The 17540-nt window shown below is 40.2% G+C and overlaps 1 protein-coding gene across 6 annotated transcripts in view; it reads left to right on the top strand.

The window, feature by feature from the left end:
- The window catches only part of acacb (acetyl-CoA carboxylase beta), a 162319-nt gene that overhangs the window by 65968 nt on the left and 78811 nt on the right, over positions 1 to 17540 (top strand). For 5 of the 6 annotated variants that reach the window (XR_009515406.1, XR_009515407.1, XM_059987884.1 and 2 more), the window contains exons 14-20: positions 2532 to 2635; positions 5905 to 5986; positions 6674 to 6819; positions 6916 to 7066; positions 13967 to 14101; positions 15516 to 15662; positions 16963 to 17151. Coding sequence is in view for 4 of the 6 variants with exons in the window: in XM_059987884.1 (XP_059843867.1) it covers positions 2532 to 2635; positions 5905 to 5986; positions 6674 to 6819; positions 6916 to 7066; positions 13967 to 14101; positions 15516 to 15662; positions 16963 to 17151 (954 nt within the window). In the remaining 2 variants the exon portion in view is untranslated. The remainder of the gene's footprint in view (positions 1 to 2531; positions 2636 to 5904; positions 5987 to 6673; positions 6820 to 6915; positions 7067 to 13966; positions 14102 to 15515; positions 15663 to 16962; positions 17152 to 17540) is intronic. The other variant, XM_059987885.1, reaches the window with a different exon arrangement.

The raw sequence follows: 17540 nt of genomic DNA, 5'->3' as shown, positions 1-17540 counted from the left end.
CAGATACAATGTAATTGGTAGTTTAAAAAAATCTTTTTTGACCTTTGATATACACTTTCTTGTAGTCTGTATTCTTCTATGTAGAAACTAATAAAAATATTGGAAAATAAGAACAACAAAGTTAATGTCCTAGGGTGGCCAAGTCAGAATCCAGCCTCAATCCAATTGAGAATTTGAAGCTGGAATTGAAAAGGCCTGTTCACTCACAATCCCCATGCAATCTGACAGAACTTGAGCAGTTTTGTAAAGAAAAATGGGGAAAAATTGCAGTGTCCAGATGTGTAAAGCTGATATCCACACAGACTCAAGGCCGTAATTGCTGCCAGAGGTGCATCTACTAAATACTGACTGGGGGGGGGGGGGGGGGTAAGTAATTATGCAATCAATTATTTTGTGTTTAATAATTGTAATAAATTTAGACCAACTTGTAGTAATTTGTTTTCACTTTGACACAAAAATCTTTTCTATTGATTGATGTCAAAAAGCCAAATTAAATCCACTGTAATTCAATGCTGTAAAACAATAAGACATTAAAACTTCCAAGAGGAGAGAATACTTTTTATAGGCACTATATATGTCACCATATACAACCCTGAGATTTTCTTGTGGGCATATTCAATAAATTCATAGAATAATAACCATAACAGAATCAATGAAGGACCACACAAACTTGGGCATTCAACCACTGTGTAAAAGTCAACAGATTTTGCAAGTACAAAAAGAAATAAATAGTAATAATAAATAAATAAATAAATAAATAAATAAATAAATAAATAAATAAATAAATGGATGAATAACTAAGTAAATGAATAAATAAACAATAAATATTGAGAACATGAGATGAAAAGTCCTTGCAAGTGAATCCATAGGTTATGGACATGTTTCAATGATGGGGTGAGTGAAGTTATCCCCTTTTGTTCAAGAGCCTGATGGTTGAAGAGTAATAACTGTTCCTGAACCTGGTGGTGTGAATCTTGAGGCTCCTGTGCCTTCTCCTTGATGCCAGCAGGGACAAGAGAGCGTGTTCTGGGTGGTAAGCATCCCTGATGAGAGACTGCTCTCCTGCGACAATGTTCTGTGTAGAACAATGTAATATTTCTGCTGGTAAGGACAGGTCCAACTTTCACTTCCATATGTCATTGCACAGTAACATATAGAAGTGAATGTTGGAGAATATCAAAGCAAAATGAGGGAAGACTCAAGGTTGCAGGAATGTGGTTTTGAGAATGATGAAAATATCGTGGAAGGACAGGGTAACAAATGAGGAAGTGCTGCAAAAAGCTGGAATAAGAAAAGAGCTGTTATCAATCAGGAAATGTCAGCTGGAATTTCTGGGATGTGTACTGAGGAAAGAGAAGTTTGAACATCTTGCAGTGATGGAAAAATTAGTAAGAAAAAGTCACGGTTGACAGCAAATAACATTGATGATTTACATCAAAGAATGGACAGGCAAACGTTTTGAAGAGCTTATTAAAACTTCTCAGATTAAAGACAGATAGAAGACTATGATCACCCACGTCATGTGACACAGCACATAATGATGATGATGAGGATAGATTTGAAAGATGCGATAACACTGACGAAACTTTCTGGCAGACAGAATAATGTGGGAAGTTAGAGAAAAAGAAAACAAACAAAAGGACATATCAAAAGCTGTGAAATGCAGGTCCAAACAACATTTTCAGTGGAGAGAGAGAATCTAAGGAGATATTACAGATTTACACACGGTAGAACTGGCCAGTTCTGAGTCAAACAGAGAAATTAATACCCAGACTTACTGAATTTGATGCTGAGTTCCAAAGGCCACAATGAGCCCAGATGGAAAGTAAGGTGCTGTTACTTTGAGCCTCATTACAGTGGTGTTGGTTGCCACAGGGAGCGGGTCAGTGTGGGAATGGTTTGGAGAATTTATTGGACAGGTAACTGGATGCTCGGGTTCATACTATGACCTGAAGGAAAGGGGCTCTGTCTGGGTTTTACCAGATGTTTGAAAGAAAATTGTCCCACAAAATGAATTCTTTATTCACAAAGATAAAGACCATAGATACAGGTGCAGAATTAGGCCATTTCATCATGGCTGATCTACTTTCCCTATCAGTCCCAATCTCCTGTCTTCTCCCCGTATCCCTTCATGCCCCGACTAATCAAAAAGCTTTTAACCTCTGGCTTAAGTATACCCAAGGACTTGGCCTCCACAGCCAACTGTGGTAACAATTTCCATAGAGTCAGCACTTTTAAAGTGAAATGTAAGTTCAGTTGCCACAAGTGAATTGGTTTAGTGGCTATCTAATTCAAGTACCGTGTCAGGGAACCAGTATATGAGTGAATGTTCTTCTAAGGATGGTGAATCAGTTATTTTTGAATAGAAAGGAGGTAGTTGGTTTTTACTGTGATACCCCTGATCTACCAGCAGGTGAAGAGGAGTAGTTTTGGTTGAGTCAAGTACAAAAATCAGTACATTACTATGCATAAAATATGTAATGAATAATTTCCATTTATCAAGAAAATAACTTATTTCTTTGTTTTTGTAGGCAGAGAGGCCAGATACAGTGCTTGGAGTGATATGTGGTGCTTTGCATGTGGCAGATTCAGCCTTTCAGACAAGCATGACCAATTTCCTGCACTCTCTGGAAAGGTAATGTTTTGAGGAGTGAGAACATTTTGTAGGTCAGTCAGATGAATGATACTGTAAACAGAGAGCAGTAATGTGGAAAACCTCAGCAATTCAGGGTATTACTATCCCAGGGAGGACTAATTCAAAAGTATATATACTGCAAGCATTAACAGTAACTCCCAGGATTGGAAATAGCTGGAATAAAAAATATATAAGATCTTGATTAGACCCCACTTGGAGTACTATGTCCAGTTCTAGTCATCTCATTACAGGAAGGATGTGCGGAGGAGATTTACAAGGATGTTGCCTGGATTGGAGAGTATCCCTTATGAAAATAGGTTTAGTGAACTTGGCCTTTTCTCCTTGGAGTGACAGAGGATGTGAGGGGACCTGATAGAGGTGTATAAGATGATGAGAGGCATTGATCGTATGGTTTAGATAGTCGGAGGCTTTTTCCCAGGGCTGAAATGGCTAACACAAGGAGGCATAGTTTTAAGGTGCTTGGAAGTAGGTACAAGGGGGATGACAGGGGTAAGTTTTTCACACAGAGAGTAGTGGATGTGTGGAATACGCTGCCAGTCAGGGTGGTAGAGGTGGATACAATAGGGTCTTTTAAGAGACTCTTAGATAGGTACACGGAGTTTAGAAAAATAAAGAACTATGCGATAGGGAAATTCTAGACAGCTTCTGGAGTAGGTTACATGGTGGGCACAACATTGTGGGCTGAGGGGCCTGTAATGTGCTGTAGAATTTCTATGTTCTATGTAAAAAAAAATCTGCTGACGCAGTTTGAACTTTGCTATTTGTTCTAGCTTCACTTGACCAGATTTCCACAAATAGGCAATCTATCTATTTCCTTGTTCTTTTTAAAAGTTGTATTGTGTCATTTTTGCAGCTGGCCCAAATAACTTGTGCAAATTTTGCAATCATATTGCATAAGGTTCTGTGACATGCTGTTTATTTCTGAGAAGCAGTCTTTTTTTTGAACCATGAAGTCAAGAAGTGTTTTGGAAAAATAACAAAGTGAAATTAGAAAATTTGAAAATAGTTTTAAATTCTGCAACATTTTAGTAGGGATAACTGCAGTAGCCTTCCAAAAACAAAATGAATTATTCTTTCCAATAACATGTCTTCCATAAAAAATAGCATTATAATCCTCAGCCAATAGAACAACACAATAGAGAAGCATGATAGAAAGGGGTATCACTGGTTACAGTTTCCAGTCAGAGGGCAATAATGAAATCCTGCTTTTAGCTAATCTATGCAATTTTCTGATGGTAAATCATTGTGGACCAAAGGCCTGTTCCTGTGCAGGACTGTTCCATGTTCTATGTTCTCTAAAAACAATGACTGTAGCAATTCTATCCTATCACATCAATTCCACCGAAACAGTCAATAGTTCAGTGGTTCCACTTAATATCAGAGAATGTATACAATACACAGCCTGAAATTCTTGCTCTCTACAGGCACCCTCAAATCAGAAGAAAAACCCCAAAGAATGAATGACAAGAAAATATTGTAAGAACCCCAAAAGCCCTTCTGCTCTCCTCCCAAACAGAAGTAGCATCAACCTGTCCCCTATTTATTCTAGCAGAAAGCATCAGCATTCTCACCCACTCCCCACAGCAAAACGCGCAAAGACAGACCATGGTCTACAGTACATCAAAAACTGGCTGTTCATTCCAACAATTTGACATTTCTCAGGCTTTCCCATTGAAAAACACATGTTTGGAAATGCCACTGGTTGGTCTTGTATTGATTGCTGCAGAGGCATATGGACAGGAAGCTGTACAAATAAAACTCACCTTATCTCATTTACCAAGGTGGGCAGACCAGGTGTGCTGCAAAGTAACTACTTACTTCACTATTTGGAATTGATTACCGCTCGGCAGCCTTAGGAACTTTTTTTCACCTCTGCATTAAATTTGCTATATTGGCAGTTTATGACCAACTCCAAAACAAAAAGACTAATTCCATAGACTGGCACGGTTCCCACAAGTGGAATGTAAGAAGGATGATTGATAGAAATATAGCCACAAGCAATTATCCTCTGAATTAAATGAGTTGTTCAATTAATGTCTGGCTAATGTGTGCCATCAATAAGCTTACATGCGTGCATACACATTAATGCTCAATGTTGATATATCATTTTACATTGATAATACAGCTAGTATAAGGAGAACCCTTACAGAGGTGATTGGTGATCACAGAGACCATGAAGCTATTCAGGCATAGACACATCACCACAAAGATTCTTGAGAAGAGAAGCATTTTAAAAGAGCAGAGAACTTGAAATGTGACTTTCAGCATGCAAGTTAATCTGTAGGACCCAATAGGTTTGAGTTTACTGAGTCCTGATTAATATCACTATGTAAAATGGGTTGCTGTCTCCTGAAAAATGAATCAAGAAATAGTTGAGAAGAAGTTTCTCCACCTTCATATGAGTACATGATGTGCAATTCAGAAAAGAAGAGGTATACGGTTAGGAAAGAAAACTGAACAAGACACTCATTAACTAAAAACTTGGAGGAAACAGGCTTAAGTAAGAGAGTCTTAAAATCGTTCTCTTTAACAAGTTAAGGTTATAGTAGCCTGACAATCCTAACTCTCTTTTTATTTTCTGCCTTTCTTAGAAGGAAGAAATCAAAGCAATAGAAAATTATGACCATTGTAAGATTGTTAATCATAAAATCTATAAGCATTATAACTATAGAAAGTATTCTAAAGAGCTGCATCTCAGCCAACTGCTTTTCTCTGGACCAACGGAACCTGCAGCAACTTGTGGTGTGCTGGTTGACTGCTGCCCAGTTCATCACAAGTTCACCTCTTCTTTCCATCCAATCCATCTTCGCGTGCATTACATCTGGAAGAACAACAGTATAGTCAAGCATGCCTGCTACCCTGGCCATTCCCTTTGCTCTCTTCTACCTTTGAGGAGAAGATAGAGGAATTTGAAAACCTAGATGACCAAACTCAAGGACAGCTTCATCCCCACTGCTGTTAGACTTCCAAACTGTTTCACATCCCCTTCCCAGTGACACTGCCATGTTCTCAAGCCTTTAATGCTACTGCTCCATTATTGTTACTATAACATTTCATTTTGCGGTGATCAGTTTGCACTGTTATACTTGGTACCATTCTATTGATTTGTGCTAGTTGCTGTGTTTACTATTACCATGTATATTGTTTGTGAGCTTCACACGAGCAACGGATCTCATTGCACCTTGGTGCACATGACTAATCTAAAAAGGATGTTCCTTTCATGATTATTTTTCTTCCACCATTGACAGAGGTCAGGTTCTCCCAGCCAGCAGCCTGTTAAACCTAGTGAACGTGCAGCTCATTTATGAAGAAACTAAATATTCCTTACAGGTAGGGGAATTGGTGAAGATACATCTCAATATATTGTTTTCCCATTTCTTAGTAAATGTATATGTATGTAGTTGCATTTGAGTTTTTATTTAAAGAATAATAAAGCTTGCATGAATTATGGAGTTGGACTGCTGAAGGTAACTGATTATGTTTGGTTAAGAGCTGCACTGTTTCATAAGACCTAAGATTTATGAACAGAATTAGTCCATTTGGCCCATTGTGTCTGCTCTACCATTTCACCATGGCTGTTCCACTTTCCCTCCCAGCCCCAATCACCTGTACTCTCCTCATATCACTTCATGCCCTAACTAATCAAGAATGTATCAACCTCTGCTTTAAAATTACTCAATGACTTGGCCTCCACTTTCACCTCATAACTTATAATTCCAAAAGCTTTTACATTGTTTTTCGTGATTGACCACTGTGTGGGCTTGTGCTCAATGGAAACCACCCTGTAAATGCAACCACCAAATGTAATGCATTACTTGCCAAGCAGCGCGAAGGACATTTTATCCTGCACCCTAAAGCTTCCTGTTGTGGACAGTTTACAGAGCTTATCAAAACATGCCAGCCTTTTAATTATTTTACTGTCCATTATTTCTCCAAGTTTACCCTCTCCCTTGAGTTTCAAACAATTATTTTTGTTCCTCTACAATATTTTTTCATGTTTTTATATCCATTGTACAGGTAGCCCGTCAGTCACAGACTCTGTATGTTGTTATTATGAATGACTCTCACATTGAGATTGATGTTCACCGATTAAGTGATGGAGGCCTCTTACTGTCCTATGATGGCAACAGTCACACTACCTACATGAAAGAGGAGATAGACAAGTATGAGTTCTCCTGGGTAATGCATTGATACACAAATTATGTTGCCTAAAAGTTCTCCTTCTTGTCACGTAAGCAATGCTTCCAATGTACTGACAGGTATCGGATCACTATTGGTAACAAGACTTGTGTGTTTGAAAAAGAGAAGGATCCCACTCTGCTGCGGTCTCCCTCTGCTGGCAAACTCCTGCAGTACCTTGTTGATGATGGAGGACATGTCTTTGCAGGACACTGTTATGCAGAGATAGAGGTGTGTTGGTTTGGTGACAATTTATTTTCTCTCTCAAAACTTGTTAATCCTTAATCAGCTGTGAATTAATTTTTAATGAAACTTAAGTATCAATAGAACATATGGGAACTTTCATACTTCTCTGTCCCGGTGACAGTTCACCCCACAGGCTCAAGCTAGTTATGTGCCTAATTGCTGTATATGAAATGCACATGTGGAACCCATTCTAAAGGGGCAGGGAAGGAAAGGGGGTTGGTGGGTAGGTTTGCATATCGGTAGAAAGCAGTGTTCACATTTCACATTCTATTTCACATCTACAATCTATTTAAGAACCAACTATTCACCAGTAGACTTGGGGATGACTTTTGAGGGCTCTGAGCTCATTCATCTACTCTTTATCCAAGGGTGCAGTAATCCATACTTTGGGGCACACGGTAGTGTAGTGGTTAGCACAACGTTTTACGGTAGAGGCCACCCTGGTTCAGTTCCCAATGCTGCCTGTTTAGAGTTGGTATATTCTCCTCATGACCACATACGTTTCCTCCAGGTGCTCCGATTTCCTTCCCGTAGTCTGAAGACTAACAAGTTGGTAGGTTAATTGTCCCATGATTAGGCTCGGGTTAAATTGGAGGATTGCTGAGGATGTGGCTTGAAGGGCTGGGAGGCCTATTTTGCAATCTATCTTAATAAATCAATAAAGGAGGAGGAAAAAAAATCAGGAGAACAGGGACATGTGGCAGTGACTTCCAAACCTCTGTGATGCAGGCCCCCATTGCCTCACAGACTCCAAAAGTTAATGGCATGAACATTTCAATAATGCTTTCAAATTAGTGTAGGTGTCTGATGATCTGCTCTCCAACCATTTGGAATCCTGATGGTTTAGCACCTTGCTTACAGGGTGATGATTCCCATGCTCCATTTCAGCCACTGGGTTCTCAGCTCCCATCCCATCTCTCACGGCACCCTAGTTTCTAGGCTCCCGTTAACCAATCAGGGTCTCAGATTCTGCATTCTTCTTCAGCTTACTCTCATCCTTTCACTCATCAGTTACCATGCTCCAGATCATGGGTTGCCAACTATTTTTACACCATGGATCTCTGCCATTACCCGATTGATCCGTGAACCCAGGTTGGGAACCCCTGCTCCAGATAAGCTCACCTATTCTGTCTTCCATTCAGAATCAGAATCAGGTTTATTATCACCGGCATATGACATGAAATGTGTTAACTTAGCAGCAGCAGTTCAATGGAATACATAATATAGAAGAGAAAAAATAGCAATAAATAAGTAAATCAATTACAGTATACGTATATTGAATAGATTTTAAAATGAGCAAAAAACAGAAATAGTGTAAATTAAGAAAGTGAGGTAATGTCCATTCAGGAATCGGATGGTGGAGGGGAAGAAGCTGTTCCTGAATCGCTGAGTGTGTGCCTTCAACTTCTGTATCTCATACCTGATGGTAACAGGGAGAAAAGGACATGCCCTGGGTGCTGGATGTCCTTAATAAAGGATGCTGCCTTTCTGAGACACCGCTCCCGAAAGATGTCCTGGGTACTTTGTAGGTTAGTACCCAAGATGGAGTTGACTAGATTTACAACCTCTGCAGCTTCTTTCGGTCCTGTGCAGTAGACCCTCGCCCCCCCCATACCGGATAGTGGTACAACCTGTCAGAATGCTCTCCACATCTATAGAAGTTTTTGAGTGTATTTGTTGACATGCCAAATCTCTTCAAACTCCGAATGAAGTATAGGCGCTGTCTTGCCTTCTTTATAACTACATCGATATGTTGGGACCAGGTTAGATCCTCAGAGATTTTGACACCCAGGAACTTGAAACTGCTCAGTGTCTCCACTTCTGATCCCTCTATGAGGATTGGTATGTGTTCCTTCGTCTTACCCTTCCTGAAGTCCACAATCAGCTCTTTCGTCTTAGTAATATTGAGTGCCAGGTTGTTGCTGTGGCACACTCCAGTAGCTGGCATATCTCACTTTTGTATGCCCTCTCATCACAACCTGAGATTCTACCAACAATGGTTGTATCGTCAACAAATTTAAAGATGGTGTTTGAGCTATGCCTAGCCACACAGTCATGTGTATATAGAGAGTAGAGCAGTGGGCTAAGCATATATCCCTAGGGTGTGACAGTGTTGATCATCAGCAAGGAAGATATGTTATCACCAATTCACACAGATTGTGGTCTTCTGATTAGGAAGTCAAGGATCCAATTGCAGAGCTAGGTACAGAGGCCCAGGTTCTGCAACTTCTCAATGTGGGGATGATGAGCTATAGTCGATGAACAGCATCCTGACATAGGTGTTTGTATTGTCCAGGTGGTCTAAAGCCGTGTGGAGAGCCATTGAGATTGTATCTGCCATTGACCTATTGTGGCGATAGGCAAATTGCAATGGGTCCAGGTCTTTGCTGAGGCAGGAATTCAGCCTATCCATGACCAACCTCTCAAAGCATTCTTCCTAAAAATTCACAGTTTTGCTTTCCACTATAACTGATAAGCTCAGCGGGTTCAAGAAAATTTATTGCTTTAATGTGTAACATCTTAAAATAACTGAATTTAAAATTCCTTATTCCATTAAAATCTGATAATCCGAAAATTTGCTAGTTTGGCACCACATGTGCGAATTTACAGAATTCTACTGTAGGATGCTCTATGATCAAATGGGTATTTCCTTCTATTCCAAAACCAAATTCTGTCCAAATCAATTAAGCAGGCATCAATTAAGCAATGTTTGATTAAAAACAATGTAATTCCATCTTCAATATATATGAAAAAGCTTAATTTTCCAGTTATCCCTATTATTAATAATTGTTAGATATATTATTTCAGTGATGTGTAAAAAATAGAATTGCACATAAAAATATAACCTCTTTCCAAGATCTGCATCTCTTGGAAAGTTTCCACTTTAGCATCAGTTGGAAATTCCCCCAAGCTCCCCCATCTTCGAGACTGCTTCAGTTTGTCCTGTCCTACCCTGAGCTCGAGCACAACACAGATTATTGGATTAATCACACAGATTTCCCCTTGATCTTCCTGAAATTATTTATTTCATATACTTCCCCAAATATCTCAATGGCCTTCAGTTGAGGACCAATCACAAAAGGTGGTCAAGGATAAATGGCCTTCTTACTTGCAGTGGCCCAAAGTTCGCCTCCTTCTGAGCTGGGACAAATCTAGAGATTTGCCATGTAAGATGGATAGGGTGGTGAAGAAAGCTTTTGGTATGCTGGCCTTTATAAATCAGAGCATTGAGTATAGGAGTTGGGATGTAATGTTAAAATTGTACAAGGCATTGGTGAGGTCAAATTTGGAGTATTGTGTACAGTTCCGGTCACCGAATTATAGGAAAGATGTCAACAATATAGAGAGAGTACAGAGGAGATTTACTAGAATGTTACCTGGGTTTCAGTACCTAAGTTACAGAGAAAGGTTGAACAAGTTAGGTCTTTATTCTATGGAGCATAGAAGGTTGAGGGGGGACTTGATAGAGGTATTTAAAATTATGAGGGGGATAGATAGAGTCAACGTGGATAGTCTTTTTCCATTGAGAATAGAGGAGATTCAAACAAGGGAACATGACTTGAGAGTTAGGGGGCAAAAGTGTAGGGGTAACACGAGGGGGAACTTCTTTACTCAGAGAGTGGTAGCTGTGTGGAATGAGCTTCCAGTAGAAGTGTTAGAGGCAGGTTTGATCTTGTCATTTGAAGTAAAATTGGATAGGTATATGGACAGGAAAGGAATGGAGGGTTATGGGCTGATTGCAGGTCGGTGGGACTAGGTGAGAATAAGGGTTCGGCATGGACTAGAAGGGCCGAGATGGCCTGTTTCCATGCTGTAATTGTTATATGGTTATACATAACATGGAGTGTCACGTACAGGCCTAGTCCTGTCTTGACTAGAGGTTCATATGAATGCAGGTTAAGCGAGTGAGTGTAAATCCTTGTAAGCTTCCTCCCCCCCCCCCCACCTTGAATTCAGGTGTCCCAGGCTTCTCTCACTTTGAGCTAATTAAGATAAAATTGGCCCTTTGGTTCATCTAGTCAATGCTGAGCCATTTACACCGCCTATTTCCATCAACCAGAGCCCTCCATACCCCTACTATCCATGTAACTATCTAAGCTTTGCTTAAACATTGAAATGGAGCTTGCATGCACCACTCTGCTGGCATCTAGATCCACACTCTCACACCCCTCTGAGTGAAGAAATTTCTCCTCATGTTCCCCTTAAACTCTTCACCTTTCACCTTTAGCTCATGACCTTTAGTTGTTGTCTCACCCAACCTCAGTGGAAAAAGCCTACTTGCATTTACCCTATCTATACCCCTCATAATTCTGTATATCTCTATCAAATCTCCTCTCAATCTGCCATGTCCAAGGAATAGAGTCCTAACCTATTTAATCTTTCCATATACTCAGGTTCTCCAGACCCAGCAACAACCTTGTAAATTTTCTCTGCTCTCTTTCAACCTTGTTTACATCTTTCCTGCAAGTAGGTGACCAAAACTGTACACAATACTCCAAATTAGGCCTCACCAAAGTCCTATGCAACTTCAACATAACAGTCCATCTCCTGCATTCAATACTTAGATTTATAAAGGCCAATGTGCCAAATGCTCTCTTTATGACCCTATCAACCAGTGGTGCTACTTTCCATAAGACTATAAGACATAGGAGCAGAATTAGGCCATTGACCCATCAAGTCTGCTCTGCCATTCAATCATGGCTGACTTGATTTTCCCCTCCTCAGCCCCACTCCATGGCCTTCTCCCAGTAACCTGTGGTAAATTCCACAAATTCACCACCTTCTGGCTCTAGAAATTTCTTTGCATCTCTGTTATAAATAGAAACCCCTCTATCCTGAGGCTGTGCCCCCTTGTCCTGGACTCCCCTAGCATGGAAACACCCTTTCCACATCTATCATGTCTAGGATTTTCAACATTCGAAAGGTTTCAATGAGATCCTCCCTCATCCTTCTAAATTTCAGCGAGTACAGACCCAGAGCTATCAAGCATTCCTCATATGATAACCCTTTCATTCACAGAATCATCCTTGTGAACCTCCTCTGAACCCTTTCCAATGCCAGCACATCACATCTTGGATGAGGAACCCAGAACTGCTCACAATACTCAAGCTGAGGCCTCACCATTCCTTTACAAACCCTCAGCGCCACATCCATGTTCATGCATTCTCTTTCAATGGATTAGGTACTTGTATTCCCAGATCCTTTTGTTCGACCGCACTCCTCGGTGCCCAACCGTTCATCATGTAAGACCCACTCTGGCTGGTCCTGCCAAAGTGCAACACGTCGCACTTGTCTGCATTAAATTCCATCTGCCACTCTTCAGCCCATTTTCCCAGATCCTGCTGCAAGCCATGATCACCTTCCTCACTGTGCACTAAGCCCCCAACTTTGGTGTCATCCACAAACTGGCTAATCCAGTGAACCACATTATCATCCAGATCATTGACAAAGCTGACAAACAACAATGGACCCAGCACCGATCCCTGCGGCAGGCACTCCACTAGTCACAGGTCTGCAGTCAGGGAGATGATGAATATACAATGATTTATTTTTATGAATTGGATGGTAGTCAATCAGCCCAATAAATCAATGTTGGCTCACTGAGCATTCCTATAGTCCCATCTTCAGCCCCCCCCCCCAAGTTACTTCTCTGTGACCAATGTCCCCTTGTCCATTTACACCCCCTTGATTTTTCCGGTCACCCATCCACATTAGAGGTAATTTACATTAGCCAATTAGCTGACCAACTGCGATATCTATGGAGTTTAGGAGAAAATCTGAGCAAGCGTGTATGTGCACAGAGAAGATGAAATTCCAGGCAGCCAGCACTTCTGATCAGAACTGAACCCCAGCTGTTGGAATGCTGGGCAGCCACACTACCCACTGTTTTGTGAGTCTTTTGGGGTTATATACTGTGTTTGGTGCTCCCGGTGTGACCTCCTGTGTATCGGTGAGACCCGGCATAGATTCGGAGACCGTTTCTATGAGCATCTACACTCCGTCTGCCAGAAGAAGCGGGATCTCCTGGTGGTCATCCATTTTAATTCCACTTCCCATTCCCATTCCGATATGTGCATCAGTCGCCTCCTCCACTGTTGTGATGAGGCCACACTCAGGTTGGAGGAACAACATCTTATATTCTGTCTGGGTAGCCTCCAATCTGATGGCATGAACATCGATTTCTCAAACTTCCAGTAATGACCCCCCTACCCCCCCCTTCACCATTGCCCATTCCCATTCCCTCTCTCACCTTATCTCCTTCCCACCCATCGCCTCCCTCTGGTGCTCCTCCTCCCTTTTCTTTCTTCCATGGCCTTCTGTCTCTTTCACCAATCAACCTCCCAGCTCTTTACATCATCCTTACCCCTCCCTGGTTTAACCTATCACCTTGTGTCTCTCTCTCCCCTTCTCCCCACCTTTTAAATCTACTTCTCTGATTTTTTCTCCAGTCCTGCCAAAATGTCAACTGTACTCTTTTCCATAGATGCTAGCTGGCCTGCTGAGTTCCTCCAGCATTTTGTGTGTGTGTTGTTGTGCTCATCTTCTGCCCCACGTTGGACTCCACTGGGTTTGAGTTACAGAATCATGAAATGATGTCCTCAGCGTTCCCATGGTCCATCTTTCAACACCAGTTCGAACACTAGAGTCTATTCCATTTTTGCAAGCCTTACTTTCACATAGAGAAAATTCTTATATGACTGTCAGTTAGTGATCTTTGAAATAGTTTATTAATTCTACTAACAATTAGATCTCCTAAGGTACTATTTTATGCTTGTATCAGTAGAGCTGAGAAAGGGGCTTTGTGTAAGAAGATAACTTAGTTTTATATAAGAGGAGGGGCATTGTATGAAGTCCTAACCTCTGACCCGACTTGCTCTCTCACAGGTGATGAAAATGGTCATGGCGTTGACTGTGGAGGAGTCAGGATGTGTGCATTATGTAAAGAGACCAGGAGCCTGTTTGGACCAGGGTTGCATAGTAGCAAAAATGGTATTAGATGATCCGACAAAACTTCACCCAGTGAGTTCTCTTTCAACTGTGTAAATGCACTTTTAATTCACTAATTTTGCTGAAGACTTTCAGTATATAAAATATGTTTAAAAAATGTAAGACTGGAGAAGATGACAAAACAAAGTTGGATTAGTCCTTCCCTCGCCAGACTGATGGGAAATGGCAACTTTGACCTATTTACAATCCACTGTTCTTCAAAAAACGTAATTATGTCTTTTAATACTATAGACTTCTCAACACTTTTATAGAAAGAAGAAACTGAGAGAGTGGGTTCCATTCTGCAGGAAGTATTTTATTGGGTTAAGAGAACGGTTGAATCCTTCCAAATTAAAACAAGTTGAATTTCCGATCATAAATGAAGGTGCTTTTTTTGTTAATCACTCTCGTTTCTGTTTCTTGCTTCCTTTTCTTGTTTCTGTTTCTCCTGCTGCTCTTCCTACCCACTGCCTTGCCAGCATTACTAATGAGAAGGACAGTGCTGCTATGTGACCAAGACCCCTAAATATAAGATCATGAGATGACCGAGTACAGAAGGTGTCAGTCTCCTTACCATAACTTTGCCAGCTTTTTAAAATAAACCTAAGGCATCATAAATATCTGAAGCACAGAAGAATGTTATTATGGATATTGTGTCCCTATCTAAATGATCTTCAGCCTTCCCCACATAGTCATATACATTCAGTGATCATTTTATTAGATACCTGTACCTAATTAAGTGACAACTGAGTGTATATTTGTGATGCTGTTTGACATGTAACGCATTCAGAGGTGGTTTTCTGCACACCACTGTTGTAACGTGTGGTTATTTGAGTTACTGTCTCCTACCTGTCAGCTTGAACCAGTCTGGCCATTCTCCTCTGACCTCGGTCACCCACAGAACTGCCACTCACTAGATTTTTGTTTTCATTTTTCACACCATTGTCTGTAAACTCTGTAACTATTGTGAGTGAAAATTCCAGGACATCAGCAGTTTCTGAGATACCCAAACCACCCTGTCTGGTACCAACAATCATTCCACAGTCAAATTCACTCAGATCACATTTCTTCCCCATCCTGATGTTCTGAACCTCATGACCATGTCTGCATGCTTTTATGCACTGAGTTGCTTCCACATGTTTAGCTGATTAGGTATCTGTATTAACAAGGTGTACAGGTGTACCTATTAAAGTGGCCACTGAGTGTATTTCCTTTCCTTTGGGTATTTTATCAATTTATCTATCATTGGTTCTGCTTATAGGCAGTGCTTTCTAGATATCGATAATCCATGCTGTTTATAAATACAAGTTTCCTTATATAACTTTTGGTTATTTTGCCAAATATTGTACCCAGGAAACAAGACACTGTTAACATACTTCTTAGCTATTAGCATTAACTTAAAGATTTAATAGCAGGATTTATTGCTGTTCTGGATCTCATTCTCTAGGCTCAATTATACACGGGCATCTTTGAGTCACAGCAGTTGCTCAGTATTGTTGGTGAGAAACTACACCAGGTCTTTCATAGTATGCTGGAGAACCTGATCAACGTCATGAATGGCTACTGCTTGCCCGAGCCCTACTTCAGCAGCAAGGTAAGCAGTAGGGCTACAACAATTCCCTTGGGATCAATAAAGTATGTCTGTTTGTCTGTCTGTCTGTCAATACCCTCTCTTCCATCTTCCCTGTGTGATAACTGAGAACCTAACTCCAGTTAGCTAAATGGAAGGTTTCGGCTGTTTAATTCTTGTATTTGAAGATAACTATAAACAAACAATATAGGGTTGAAATATTCAACGTACATTTATTATCAAAGTATATATGCAGTACACAGCCTGAGATTCGTCTTCCCACAGACAGCCATGAAACATGGCATTCATTCAATGAGAAACACAAATCCCCAAGGCACAAAAAAAGAACATATCACACAAGCAGCAGAAAAAGATTGAAAATCATACAATAGAAAACATCAAACCACAAAGTCATCGAAACAGTCCAGGAATGTTCAGTCCTAGTTGCCATAATTTTAAAAAAATGTTGAATTGTGTCATGTAAACTCTTAATCTGTTTGGATTTATATTTTCCTCTGTATACCCTCAGGAAATTTGGTCTATGATAATTTTAATATGCAGCAGCTATTTTTATCAAAATCATGGAAAAAATATGGACATTTGCAACAGACAATAAACTTACTTATCATTCACTTCCTGCTGACTGAGACAGTATAAACTGAGTGCATCTAAACTCACTGCACACTCTTCCCCTTCATCACCACTTTTTATGCTGCTTATGTTTAATTACACAGAGCTGTTCCAGCTGCTACCATCTGGGAAACAGTACCGCAGCATAAAAACCAGGACCAACAGGCTCCGGGACAGCTTTGTCCACCAGGCCATCAGACTGATTAATTCATGCTGATACATTTGTATGTCTATGTTATATTGACTGTCCTGTTGTTCATACTATTTATTATAAATTACTGTAAGTTGCACATTGCACATTCAGATGAAGACGTAATGTAAAGATTTTTACTCCTCATGTATATGAAGGATATAAGAAATAAATTCAATTCAATTCACAGAAAATATATTCTATTGGCAATGTAATTCTCCTTGAACTCCTGTAAGCTCCCTTTGACACTTATTTCACTGCTTCTATTGTAACCATTCCTTCAACACCCCTCTTCCTAAGCATTAAATGTTTCTGCATTTATTCCTGTATTTTCATCGTGAAAATTACTTATTGCTGTTGATCATTTGCAAACTATCTTATACCAAGAGAGTTCTAGTATTGTTGAAATGACTGGTTGCCTAAGCCCTGTTATTTTAAATCTACTTTAAGGAATACATGTGCTAATTCGTCTCATTCAATATCTTTCTTCCACCTCCACTACAGGTTAAAAAATGGGTCACAAGGCTGATGATGACTCTCAGAGACCCTTCGCTGCCTCTTCTTGAGTTGCAAGATATCATGACCAGTGTCTCGGGCAGAATCCCTGTGAGTGTGGAGAAGGCCATCCGAAAAGTGATAGCTCAGTATGCCAGTAACATCACTTCTGTGCTCTGTCAGTTTCCAAGTCAACAGGTAAACCAGGTCTTGGACTTGAATCAGTTGTGCTGTTTCGAGGAAACTCCAAAATGTAGCAGATTGTCAGAAAAGCAGATACTAAGGGAAGTGCTATCATAGTGTCAGATTCATTTAAGAAATCTGTGAAATTAAATTAAGATCCAGTTGCTCTATGAAATTTATCTTCCTTCTGCAGTAAGTTCAAAGTAAATTTATTATTGAAGTACATATTCTGTGTTTGGTGAAATATTTAAGGTCAACAGATTGTGATTGATTTGTTCTTAATTATTTTAAGGTTCCTGGATCTTACCAATAAGGGTTGCCTGGTATTTCTTACAATCATTGAAATTGGGGAAATACAGGAGGTGTTGAAACTTATTTGCACCAAACATTTGGTTCCTGAACTA

Source organism: Hypanus sabinus, chromosome 13 (genome assembly GCF_030144855.1).
Source record: "Hypanus sabinus isolate sHypSab1 chromosome 13, sHypSab1.hap1, whole genome shotgun sequence".
NCBI classification, from domain to species: Eukaryota; Metazoa; Chordata; class Chondrichthyes; order Myliobatiformes; family Dasyatidae; genus Hypanus; species Hypanus sabinus.
The sequence above is the reverse complement of the archived record's forward strand: the minus strand, read 5'-3'. Positions and strand labels throughout refer to the sequence as shown.